We start from the raw sequence: 12923 nt of genomic DNA on the forward strand, positions 1-12923 counted from the left end.
CACTTGTATACATATAATATACTGGCAGTACTCGGGTCGTTGATTCGAATCCCAACCACGGCACCACCTGCCTGGAGTTTTCATGTTTTTCCTGTGCCTGCTTTGGTTTACTCCGGGTACTCCGGGTATTCCCACTCTCCAAAGACATGCTGGTAGGTAAAGTGGCCCTAGTATGTGTATGTATGAATGTGAGTTAGGGACCTTAGATTGTACGCCCCTTGAGGGTTAGGGACTGATGTGAACGTACAATATATATGTAAAGCACTGCGTAAATTGATGGCTCTACATAAGTACCTGAAATATAAAAAAAACCCACACACACATATTTATATATATATATATATATCATAGTAAGAAAATCTGTGCCTTACCCGCAGATCCTCTTGCCCTTCCAGTTCAAATTTCTGTGACCCCCTCCCAGTACCAATCCTCAACCCAAATTACTGCTTCTAGTACAACTCTCTCCTCCCAGTACAAATCCTCTCCCCTCTTCTAGCACAAACCCCCCCCATCCCCCTTCTAGCACAAATCCTCCCCCTTCCAGCACAAATCCTCCCCCTTCCAGTACAAATCCTCTTGCTCCCCCCCCCCTTCATCATACAGCCCTCCAGTGCAATTTTTCCTCCCTTAAACAGACCTCAGATCATTGTGGCTGAATACGGGGGACGTTCCTCCTCCTGGCTTCTCCTCCTCTTGTGCATGGTATACATCAGAGCCAAGGAGGAGCCTAGGCTGCCATGGTGCATAATAACCACAGGGGGTTGCTCGCTCAGGACTGTCTCCATTCAGAAAAAGCCTTGCATTTTTGTGCCAATTTTGTGCCCATTAAATGTGCCTTAAAGTGAACCTACAGTCAATATTCTTTATGGTTTTGATTAGGACCTCGCTCAGATTTTCAACGTTGTCTGTGTTTCCACTAAGGAGATTTAACCCCTCTGTACGGGGGATATCTTCCAATGTAGACATTTGTTCTGGTGACAGATGCTTATCCACTTGAGGTTTAGAAAGTTTTAACCCGTTCATGACCAGGCAATTTTTTGCTGTTCGGCACTGCGCTACTTTAACTGGTAATTGCACGGTCATGCAACACTGTAACCAAATACATTTTATATAATTTTAGAGCTTTCTTTTGGTGGTATGTAATTACTGCTGGGTTTTTTTTATTTTTTATTATATAAATGAAAAAATTACTGAACATTTTTTATTTTTTTTTATTTTTTTACTTTCTGCTATAAAACATATCGAAAAAAATAGAAAAATTTAAATTTCTTCATAAATGTAGGCCAAAATGTATTCTGCTACATGTATTTGGTAAATAAACAATCCCAATAAATGTGTCTTGATTGGTTTGTGCTAAAGTTATAGCCTTTTCAAACTATGGTACAGTGAGGAACAGAAGTATTTGAACACCCTGCAATTTTGCAAGTTCTTCCACTTAGAAATCATGGAGGGGTCTGAAATTCACATTGTAGGTGCATTCCCACTCTAAGACACAGAATAAAAAAAAAATTCAGGAGATCACATTGTATGATTTTTAAAGAATTTATTTGTCTTGCACTGCTGAACAGAAGTATTTGAACACCTGAGAATATCAGTGTTAATATTTCGTACAGAAGCCTTTGTTTGCAATTACAGAGGTCAAACGTTTCCTGTAGTTCTTGACCAGGTTTGCACACACTGCAACAGGGATTTTGGCCCACTCCTCCACACAGATCTCCTCTAGATCTGTCAGGTTTCGGGGCTGTCACTGAGCAACATGAAGTTTCAGCTTCCTCCAAAGATGTTCTATTGGATTTAGGTCTGGAGACTGGCTAGGCCACTCCAGAACCTTGATATGCTTCTTACGGAGCCACTCCTTGGTTATTCTGGCTGTGTGCTTCGGGTCGTTGTCATGTTGGAAGACCCAGCCACGACCCATCTTCAATGCTCTGACTGAGGGAAGGAGGTTGTTTCTCAAAATCTCACAATAAATGGCCCCATTCATCCTCTCCTTAATACAGTGCAGTAGTCCTGTCCCCTTCAAAGAAAAGCACCCCCAAAGCATGATGTTACCACCTCCATGCTTCACAGTAGGGATGGTGTTCTTGGGATACAACTCATCCTTCTTTTTCCTCCAAACACGACGAGTGAAGTTTAGACCAAAAAGTTCTACTTTGGTCTCATCTGACCTAATGATTTTCTCCCATGCCTCCTCTGGATCATCCATATGGTCATTGGCAAACTTCAGATGCGCCTGGACATGTGATGACTTGAGCAGGCGAACCTTCCGTGCAATGCATGATTTGAAACCATGACGGCGTAGTGTTCTACTGACAGTGACCTTTGAAACTCTGGTCCCAGCTCTCTTCATGTCATTGACCAGCTCCTCCCTTGTAGTTCTGGGCTGATTCCTCACCTTTCTTATCATCAGTGATACCCCACGAGGTGAGATCTTGCATGTAGCTCCAGTCTGAGGGAGACTGACAGTCGTCTTTAGCCTCTTCCATTTTCTAACAATTGCTCCAACAGCTGATCTATTTTCACCAAGCTGCTTGGCAATTGCCGCGTAGCCCTTTCCAGCCTTGTGGAGGTCCACAATTTCGTCTCTGGTGTCTTTTGACAGCTCTTTGGTCTTGCCCATGGTAGTAGTTGGCGTCTGACTGACTGTGGGGTGGACAGGTGTCTTTAAAGAGCTCAGACAGGTGCTACTAAGTTAGATTAATGAGTGGAGTAGAGGTGGACTTTTTAAAGGCACAGTAACAGGTCTTCGAAAGCCAGTATTCTTGCTGTTTCTTAGGTGTTCCAATACTTATGTTCAGCAGTGCAAGACAAATAAATTCTTTAAAAATCATACAATGTGATTTCCTGAATTTTTTTTTATTCTGTCTCTCAGAGTAGGAATGCACCCACAATGTGAATTTCAGACTCCTCCATGATTTCTAAGTAGAACTTGCAAAATCGCAGGGTGTTCAAATACTTCTGTTCCTCACTGTATATATACTAGAATTTGTATTTATTTATTTGTTATACTACTAATGGCGGTGATCAGCGACTTATAATAGGACTGTGATAATGCGGCGGGCAATCTGATACTAAGTAACTAACTGCCATTGACATTACCAGTGACATTAAAGTGTTAGTAAACCCACAACAGTAAAATCAGTCTGTATATGCAGTAAAGCATTCTTGCTATACTCACTGTAGAACCTAAGGGGTTAATCCTCTGCATTGTGAAAAAAGCTGTTTGATCCTGACTTCTCTGATCCTTCTTCCAGTGTCCCCTTTCTATCTCCTGAGAGTTTTTTTTTTCTTGGGAGAGTGCATGTGATCAGCACAGGTCCAATCAGCACTGTCCAGACAGAGGTTAGGGGTTCTGCATCCTCCTAGAGAAGAATGAAAACTCCTCCTACAAGCTTTAACCAGTGCTCGGCTGGACACTGTTTGAAGTCACAAGACTGGTCTAACTGCTGGTGAGAAAAGGTATTTAGCAGTTTATATTTACTAAAATAATTGCGCTTCCATGTTCTGTGTACTGTGAGAGACCAGATATACAGTATTTCACAGAAGTGAGTACACCCTTCATATTTTTGTAAATATTTTATTATATCTTTTCATGTGACAACACTGAAGAAATGACACCTTGCTACAATGTGACATGAGTGAGTGTATAGCTTGTATAAGTGTAAATTTGCTGTCCTCTCAAAATAACTCAACACACAGCCATTAATGTCTAAACCTCTGGCAACAAAAGTGACTACACCCCTAAGTGATAATGTCCAAATTGGGCCCAAAGTATCAATATTTTGTGTGGCCACCATTATTTTCCAGCACTGCCTTAACCCTTTTGGGCATGGAGTTCACCAGAGCTTCACAGATTGCCACCTGAGACCTCTTCCACTCCTCCTTGACGACATCACGAAGCTGGTGGATGTTAGAGACCTTGCGCTCTTCCACCTTCCGTTTGAGGATGCCCCACAGATGCTCAATGGTGTTTAGGTCTGGAGACATGCTCGGTCAGTCCATCACCTTTACCCTCAGCTTCTTTAGCAAGGCAGTGGTCATCTTGGAGGTGTGTTTGGGGTCGTTATGTTGGAATACTGCCCTGCGGCCCATTCTCCGAAGGGAGGGGATCATGCTCTGCTTCAGTATGTCACAGTACATGTTGGCATTCATGGTTCCCTCAATGAACTGTAGCTCCCCAGTGCCAGCAGCACTCATGCAGCCCCAGACCATGACACTCCCACCACCATGCTTGACTGTAGGCAAGACACACTTGTCTTTGTACTCCTCACCTGGTTCCCGCCACACACGCTTGACACCATCTGAACCAAATAAGTTTATCCTGTTCTCATCAGACCACAGGACATGGTTCCAGTAATCCATGTCCTTAGTCTGCTTGTCTTCAGCAAACTGTTTGTGGGCTTTCTTGTGCATCATCTTTATAAGAGGCTTCCTTCTGGGACGACAGTCATGCAGACCAATTTGATGCAGTGTGCGGCGTATGGTTTGATCACTGACAGAGTGACCCCCACCCCTTCAACCTCTGCAGCAATGCTGGCAGCACTCATATGTCTATTTCCCAAAGACAACCTCTGGATATGATGCTGAGCATGTGCACTCAATTTCTTTGGTCGACCATTACGAGGCCTGTTCTGAGTGGAACCTGTCCTGTTAAACCACTGTATGGTCTTGGCCACTGTGCTGCAGCTCAGTTTCAGGGTCTTGGCAATCTTATAGCCTAGGCCATCTTTATGTAGAGCAACAATTCTTTTTTTCAGATCCTCAGAGAGTTTGTTGCCATGAGGTGCCATGTTGAACTTCCAGTGACCAGTATGAAAGAGTTAGACCAATAACACCAAATTTAACACCTGTTCCCTATTCACACCTGATACCTTGTAACAGTAACGAGTCACATGACACCGGAGAGGGAAAATGGCTAATTGGGCCCAATTTGGACATTTTCACTCAGGGGTGTACTCATTTTTGTTGCCAGCGGTTTAGACATTAATGGCTGTGTGTTGAGGTATTTTGAGGGGACAGCAAGTGTACACTGTTATACAAGCTGTACACTCTACTTTACATTGTATCAAAGTGTCATTTCTTCAGTGTTGTCAAAATGTGAGGGGTGTACTCACTTCTGTGAGATACTGTAGTGAATGCAGGGTCCTGGGTTTAGTAACACTTTAATACAGTGATCACTGATAATACTATACACTGTCACTGTACTAATGACAATGGCTGGGAAGGGGTTAACATCTCAGGTTATCAACTGGTAAAATGTGTGCCTAACAATGTGTAATGTGTGTTTTATGTGCTTGCTTTTACTAAATATCTCTCTGCTTGCAGGGAGGAGAAACAAAGAGATTGTTGCCTCTGTACAGAGCCCTGTGTTGATTGTTAATCAACACTGGGTTCTGGGCTGTGATTTGAGACAGCCAATCAGCAGGAATCATTGGCTGGGACCTGCTGACTAACTCCCGCTGTGCACAATCACAGCGTGTCAGTGGACGTGGGGCACTACGTACAGGCTTGTTGCTGTGCCTGTACAGGCCACCCATTTGCAGTACATTGTGGGCAGACGGTATGCAAGTGGCTAAGAGAGGATCATTTTCTCTAACGTTTTGTTGGGTGGCAGGCTGCCTCAAGCGAGAAGCCGAGCTGAACCCCAATGTGAACTGACCTTCTGGGCAGCACAACCCTTTTGCCTAATGACTCTCCCCGATGTGTGGGTGGCAGCTGGACACTGGACCTCCTCTCCACCCAACTGTTTGTATGGCTTCACCTGTCTCACTCTCAGGGGTCCCAGACGCTGGTCTCACCTCTCTCAAGCCTGACAGCCAGGTGACATTAGTAGAACTCTCTCGCTCTCTTCAGAGCAGCATTGTGACCGAATAGGGCATACCGAGGCTGGATGTAATTTAAGCTCTTTTACTGTAGAATAAACAAGATGAACGAGCGCAATTTAGTACAGATTAGGCAGACGTGATAGGAAGCTGCTAGCATATAAAGGTATACCTCGGCACCTCAGTAACACAATAAAAAGTTTTGGGTATGCAGCACTAGATTAAAGTAATACCATAAAAAGCAAGGACTGATATAAGTCCATAAAATGTTCATATACACTATATGAGTCCCAAATAGGATGGTATTTCAATACCTATTGAGGTCAAGCGGTGTAGCTTAATGCCAAGTGTTACGTGAAGTGATAGTATAATAATGCACTTACCAGAAGTACATACAAACTGCGCGTTGTATGTAAATAATCCGTAAATGCGTCAACTTTTTATTCTTTTACTGTAGAACCTTAAACAATGATATGGCTCTTTCAGGTCACAGACCCCAACACAGTTCCATAGGCAGCATGTAAAGAAGATTGGATATTAGGTCCTGCTGGAGGCTGCTTGTGTTTTCTGTCAAAGGGTTCTCACTCCCTATAGTTCTTCTTCCCTTTCTCTTCTTGGAATAGAGAGGGGAAGAGCTGAGGGGTAAACCATCTCTCGAGGTCTTCCTCTGAACCTAAACTGTCCCACTGGAGCTCTCCTTCTCTCTTGGGGCTATGGTGGGGAACCCTGGAGCACCCTGCCCTCTCCCAGAGGGGGAGGAGCAGGAGCACAGCAGCTAGATGTTGCTTCTTCTTTTTGCTCTCCAGTCTGACCCACCTTCCTCCATATTCCTGCCTAACCTCCTAACTTTCTCCCAGGGGGAGGAGGCACCTTAAGGGGACCTATTCTACCACCTATCTACAAATTTCCTGTTGTATCTCCAAGACAGGAAGTAAAGTCAAATTTCCCTATTGTGATAGCGAAATCAAAAACCAAAACCAAAAATGATGGTTTTATTCTACCCTACTCAGGACTAAAATGATAATGTTTAGCTATACATACATTTTAGCTTTGTGATCATTTTAGTTTCCTGGCTATTATGCCCAGCAGTTAAAGAACATTAGAACTGGTTTATCTGCATACATGTTCCACATTAGTGACTCAAACTATTGAAGCAATACACTCAGAATGACTGCCAGGCAAGATTGAGAAGACATCAATTGCAGTTTTTTTACGCTTCTATCAGGAAATGTTTCCTTTGAAGCCCATCTCCAGGTTTCCCACTTTCTTATCTATTATGGTTCTTCTGCCCATACCTTCAGAAAGGCTAAATGCCAGCACTGAGAACTACAGGAGGGGGGTGAGGGGACTGAGTACCATGCAGATAAGAGTCCAATCCTGTGGTCAGGAGATCAAGAGAACATGCATAAGAACAATGACTATCGTAGTAACTATCTTTTTTGACAAAGAGGAATAATGTTCATGTACATGCTTGCTAGCACACATGTTAATTTTGAATGTTGCCCTGGAGTTGGACTTTAACATCTGCCTGGATCTTTATGAACAATTTTGGATAATTTCTTGTTTACAAGTTTAATCCTTTGGCTTTGTGACATGTAAAGCTAATAATGTCCTTTGTTTATGGATTTTTGTTCTTTAGGTTGGATGGCAAAACACAAAAGAATATTACACATGGGTTTCACTGTCAACAAGTGTGGATAACCAAGTTTTATTCAAAGGTTAGAATCTTTTCTTAGGAAACTTTGCTAAAATGCATAATTTCTCGTGAACTTTTTTAATCACTTCATGCCCTTAGGATGTACCTGTATATCCTTGGGTTGAAGTGGTTATACCATGATGATGGCTGCAGCTGTAATTCAATTTCAAAATTACCTTATTTTATTTCTTAAAATGGAAACTTTTCTTGGTTTAAACATTTGATATGTTTTCCATTTTCTACTGTGAATAATATATGGGTTTATGAGATTTGCAAATCATTGCATTTTGTTTTTAAGTAGATTTTACAAAGCGTCCCAACTTTCTTGGAACTGGGTTTTTATATATTTGACCAAAAATGTGGTTATTTTATTGTGTTTTTGCGCACTAAAATTAATAAAAGTGTATTTCTGTGTGAAAATTTTTATTTAAAAAATGGCTGTGCAAATATCCTGTGAGGTAAAAAATTGCAGCAACCACCATTTTATTCTCCAGGGCCTCCACTTAAAAAATATTCAATGCTTGGGGTTTCTCAATCATTTTCTAGCAACACATGCTGATTTTTTTAAGTGGTTAAATAGATGATTTCACAGCCATGTATTGTACTTTATACTCTTCAATCATCCTCTGCTTGCTCTGGTCAAAGATTAGTAGTGTGGCTTCTTTTTTATTGCTGTGTTTAATTGGAGAGATTCCACCCCCCACTCCCCCATTGAGACAAGAAGGGTAAATCTACATAAAAATAGGCAGTTTAAATTACTATTTTTTTAGTAGAACTGAGAAAAAGCTAAAACTACTATTGCTTTTCTGCAAGAGCGATTGACTCCCTGTCCTGGTGACCTCCTTTCATCAAGATGGGAAATTAGAAGAAATCTCAATAGGTGACAGATGGCAAAAAAACATATGTGACATATATTCTAACTCACTACACTTCTCTCTCTAAAAATGCACTCCCCTTGATCTTTCAAAATCACCTTGTGGAAAGTAACTTGCAGGTATATTTGTTAAAATGTGTTCCTAGTTTGCCAAGTTTTCTGCAACACAGAAATGTTGAGCAAGACATACTGTATATCACATAGGATTTCAGTTCTCACCCTTTCCTACTCTATCCAGGTAAGCTTAGTTCTGGCTCCAGCACAGTTGCAGTTCCAATGTAGCATTTACACATCTTTCTTAACCTTTTTAACACGGAGGAACCCTTGAAACAACTTTCAGGTCTCACGGAACCCCTGCTAATAATTACTATACAATTCACGGTACATTAGTGTGATGGTCAGTGGAAAGAACGCTCCATACATTTGTGGTTTTTGGGAAGAGTCCTACCCTTACAAGATAGCTAAAAGATCATTGCTGTCAGTGGTTACCCATCTGAGAGGAAGAGGTTGCTCAGTGCTTAAGGAACCCCTAGCAATTTCTGGAGAAACTGTAGGGTTCCACAGATCCTTGGTTGAGAGACTGCATCCTGAACAGATTTTGCTTTGAATTTGGAGGTATTCTATTAGGCTCGCTTCACACTAGTGCCATTTTGCGGGTGTGATTTCCAGTGCGTGCTATTACAATTAATGGCACCAGTCTGTGGGTCCTGAGTTTTGTGTGCGGTTGGTTGCAACTTGTGTGCGGTCCCACAGTGGCTTCCACCTGCACAAGTGTGAAAGCTGTTTCATAGACAAGTTAGAAGTGAAGGGAAAATTTTCTAGAGAATCCATCAGATGTGTGCTGTAGTTTTCTATCTTGTATTTCTTTCAGATTTGTATACATTTAGCTCAACCATCATTAATAGAATCTGTATTAAAGCCCAGATGGTAACATGAGAACCTCTCTCGCAGCCTATTATCTGCCCAAGGATGATGAAGACTATCAGTTCTGCTATGTGGACCAGAATGGAGATGTTCGAGGAGTCAGTACCCCTTTCCAGTTTACAGTGAATGAGGATGAAAATGAAATTGTGATGGTGACAACAATGGTTTGTTTTCAACCTTTAAAATCTATTTACGCATGACATATACATGGTCTTTGGGCTTCAGAATACAGTATTCATACAGATGCTTGGTCATCAGTCAGGTATAAATAGTAATTAATTGGATTCGGCCCAGATTTGGGGAGTAATGTGGATATGAGGATGAATTATTGGGGTTTATTACCCTGTTTTACAACATACCTACTGGTTGACCAGTCGACATGGGGCACCCACGTGTAGTCCATAGTGGAAATTTCTCTGGGAGGTTGCTTTAAGAGGTGGAATAGCAGCAGAGACAGAGGGGCGAAACATGTAGGCAGAAGGGATCTCATCTCCTTATCCTGAGAGATCCCCCTGGGAGATGCCAGAGCGCGCACCGGCTTCTAGTTCACATCTGGATATTTAGTGCCACTCTGGTGAGACCCCGGACACAGCTCTACATCAATGCATGGACACTGCGGTTCCTGGACACAGAGTCAAGGAGGACACTCGGCTACTTGGTCTACATGTGGTGAGACTGTCCTATATATGGCAATTAATAGCGAGGTCCATGGAGGCTTCCACCTGTGATACATACCGTACAACCATAGAAGCTTGCAAAATGCTTTTTTAAAGTTTGTTTAAAGCTACAGCTATTAACGAGTTGAGTCTCAGGTGCCCTTTTAAAATGTTGCTAAGACAGTAGTTGCCTATCCCAGGTCTGTTTTAGCACCTGTATTGATGGTTTTTATTCTCTTCTAGCAGGTTTTGCATTCCTGTACATGTCTATGAGAATGTGAAACCTGTTTAAAGCAGGTCAAATGCAGGTCAGAAGGAGGCCAACTGCAGGTCAGATGCATCCATCAATAAATTCTGAATGATCCAAAATAAGTTGCCAAGCGATATCAAAGTGATGTAACCAACACAAATCCACATCTATGGACCTTAAAATGGCACTCAGACTCAGTGCGTCCTTACAGGTTCAGTGCTGGAAACACAGCTGGCGGTCAATGACAGCAACGATGCAACAGTAAGCCTAGGTCCTTCATTCTGATACCTATCCTGCATAGGAGAGCTCCATAAAAGCATGTGTAGCAGAGCACTAGAAACAAGATGATTCTGCACAGGCCCGGACTGGCCATAGGGCACACTGGGCATTTGCCTGGTGGGCCAGGGCCACGTGTCCTAGGAAGATGACCAGGCCACACAGCGGGAGGCAAGTGGAGACCGTGGTCTGAACAGGGTTAACGCAGACTGCAGCAGCCGCTCGCCTCCCGCTATGCGGCCGTGCCTACAGCAGGACTAGTTCCAGCAAACTAGGGGGTGCAAAAGAGAACCTGCTAGTAGGGGATACACCTCCGGCCGCTGTAAATACACTGCACTGAGCACGGCGGGATGTCACCTAACCATGATGGCTGCACAGGGGAGGAAGGTGAATGCAGTGCAGTCACACATCCTGCTGTGTAGCTGGTGTGTGTGTGTGTGGGGGGGGGGGATTGGGCTGTCTCTTTGCTGGATTGGGCTGTGTCTTTGCTGGAATGGGCTGTCTCTTTGCTGGACGGGCTTTCTCTTTACTAGATTGAGCTGTCTCTTTGCTGGTTGAGCTGTCTCCTTGCTGGATGGGATGTCTCTTTACTGGTTGAGCTGTCTCTTTACTGGATGGGCTGTCTATTTGCTGGATGAGCTATCTCTTTGCTGGATTGAGCTGTCTCTTTGCTGGTTGAGCTGTCTCTTTGCTGGACAGGCTGTCTTTTTGCCAGATTGAGCTGTTTCTTTGCTGGATTGGGCTGTCGCTTTGCTGGATGGGATGTCTCTTTACTGGTTGAGCTGTCTCTTTACTGGATGGGCTGTCTCCTTACTGGATGGGCTGTTTATTTGCTGGTTGAGCTATCTCTTTGCTGGACGGGCTGTCTCTTTGCTTGATTAGACTGTCTCTTTGCTGGATTGGGCTGTCTCTTTGATGGTTGAGTTGTCTCATTTATGGACAGGCTGTCTCTTTACTGGAGGGGCTGTCTCTTTACTGAATGGGATGTCTCTTTGCTGGATGAGCTGTCTCTTTGCTGGACTGGGCTGTCTCTTTGCTGGATTGGGCCATCTCTTTGCTGGCCGGGCTGTCTCTTTACTGGTGGAGCTGTTTCTTTACTGGATGGGCTGTCTCCTTACTGGATGGGCTGTTTCTTTACTGGATGGGCTTTCTTCTTGCTGGAAAGGCTGTCTCTTTGCTGGACTGGGCTGTCTCTTTGCTGGATTGGGCCGTATCTTTGCTGGAATGGCTGTCTCTTTACTGGTTGAGCTGTCTCTTTGTCTTTACTGGATGGGCTGTCTCCTTGCTGGGCAGGCTGTCTCTTTGCTGGACGGGCTGTCTGTTTGCTGGAGAGGCTGTCTCTTTGTTGGACGAGCTGTCTCTTTGCTGGAGGGGCTGTCTCTTTACTGGAGGGGCTGTTTATTTACTGGACAGGCTGTCTCTTTGCTGAACAGGATGTCTCTTTGCTGGATTGGGATGTCTCTTAGTTGAATAGGGATGTCTCTTTGTTGGATGGGGATGTCTCTTTGCTCAGTTGGGTCCAGCAAAGAGACATCCATGTCCAGCAAAGAGACATCCCATCTCTTTGTGGATTGGGATGTTTCTTTGTGGATTGGGATGTCTGTGTATTGGGATGTCTCTTTGCTGGATTGAGATGTCTATTTGCTATATGGGGATGTATCTTTGCTGGACTGGGCTGTCTCTTTGCTGAATAGGGATGTCTCTTTGCTGGATTGGGCCATCTCTTTGAATATATAGAGGGCACTGTGATTAGATCTCTAGGGGCACTGTAATGAAAGAGGCACTGTACAGTCCCCTTTATATCACAGTGCCCCTTTACATTACAGTGCAGAGGATCGACTCCGTGAATATTCCGTCACCAACTGCCCCACAAATGCCCTTGCACCCCACCCCCCCCCAAGAAATTGGCTGCTCAGTCTATAATGCCTGGGCCTATTTTTTGTTCCAGTCCGGGCCTGGTTCCACATAATGTTCACAGAAGAAGTGATTTGATGTCACCTGACATCACTGCACTTCCTGTCAGTTTGGAGGTCCGGAAGACCCCTTGTAGTTCAATATACATGAAACCCTCTTCTTTCTCTTCTTTGTTGTTCTGTACAGTCAACAGTAGCTGGAAATAAAACACAAACAGCATGTTACAGCCAACAGCACATTTCAGCAATAGCTTTTTTACAAAAATGTTGTAAAATAAATGGTGGAATGTATTTAAAAGTGTGTTGGGTATTTGCAGCAGTAGTAAACACACAGAGGCCCAGAACACAGTAACCAACTGAAGCACTTGTAAACAGTACAACAACCCGGCGGGGAAGCCACCCGAGTTGGAAGTCAGTGGAGCAAAGGGTCAGAGGCGAGTAGGCCCAAACTGAAGACAGCACCTGCCAAGAGGGGTGGAAAGCAGCCTGACAGGTCTAACCCAAAAGGGAGC

The 12923-nt window shown here is 43.7% G+C and overlaps 1 protein-coding gene across 3 annotated transcripts in view; it reads left to right on the plus strand.

The window, feature by feature from the left end:
* The window catches only part of CALCOCO2 (calcium binding and coiled-coil domain 2), a 113398-nt gene that overhangs the window by 25751 nt on the left and 74724 nt on the right, over positions 1-12923 (plus strand). For all 3 annotated transcript variants that reach the window (XM_089674362.1, XM_089674363.1, XM_089674364.1), the window contains 2 exons: positions 7462-7540; positions 9344-9480. In XM_089674362.1, the coding sequence (XP_089530488.1) occupies positions 7462-7540; positions 9344-9480 (216 nt within the window). The remainder of the gene's footprint in view (positions 1-7461; positions 7541-9343; positions 9481-12923) is intronic.

This window comes from Staurois parvus, unplaced genomic scaffold (assembly GCF_062004578.1).
Source record: "Staurois parvus isolate SC_StPar_1 unplaced genomic scaffold, SC_StPar_1.0 ptg000151l, whole genome shotgun sequence".
NCBI classification, from domain to species: Eukaryota; Metazoa; Chordata; class Amphibia; order Anura; family Ranidae; genus Staurois; species Staurois parvus.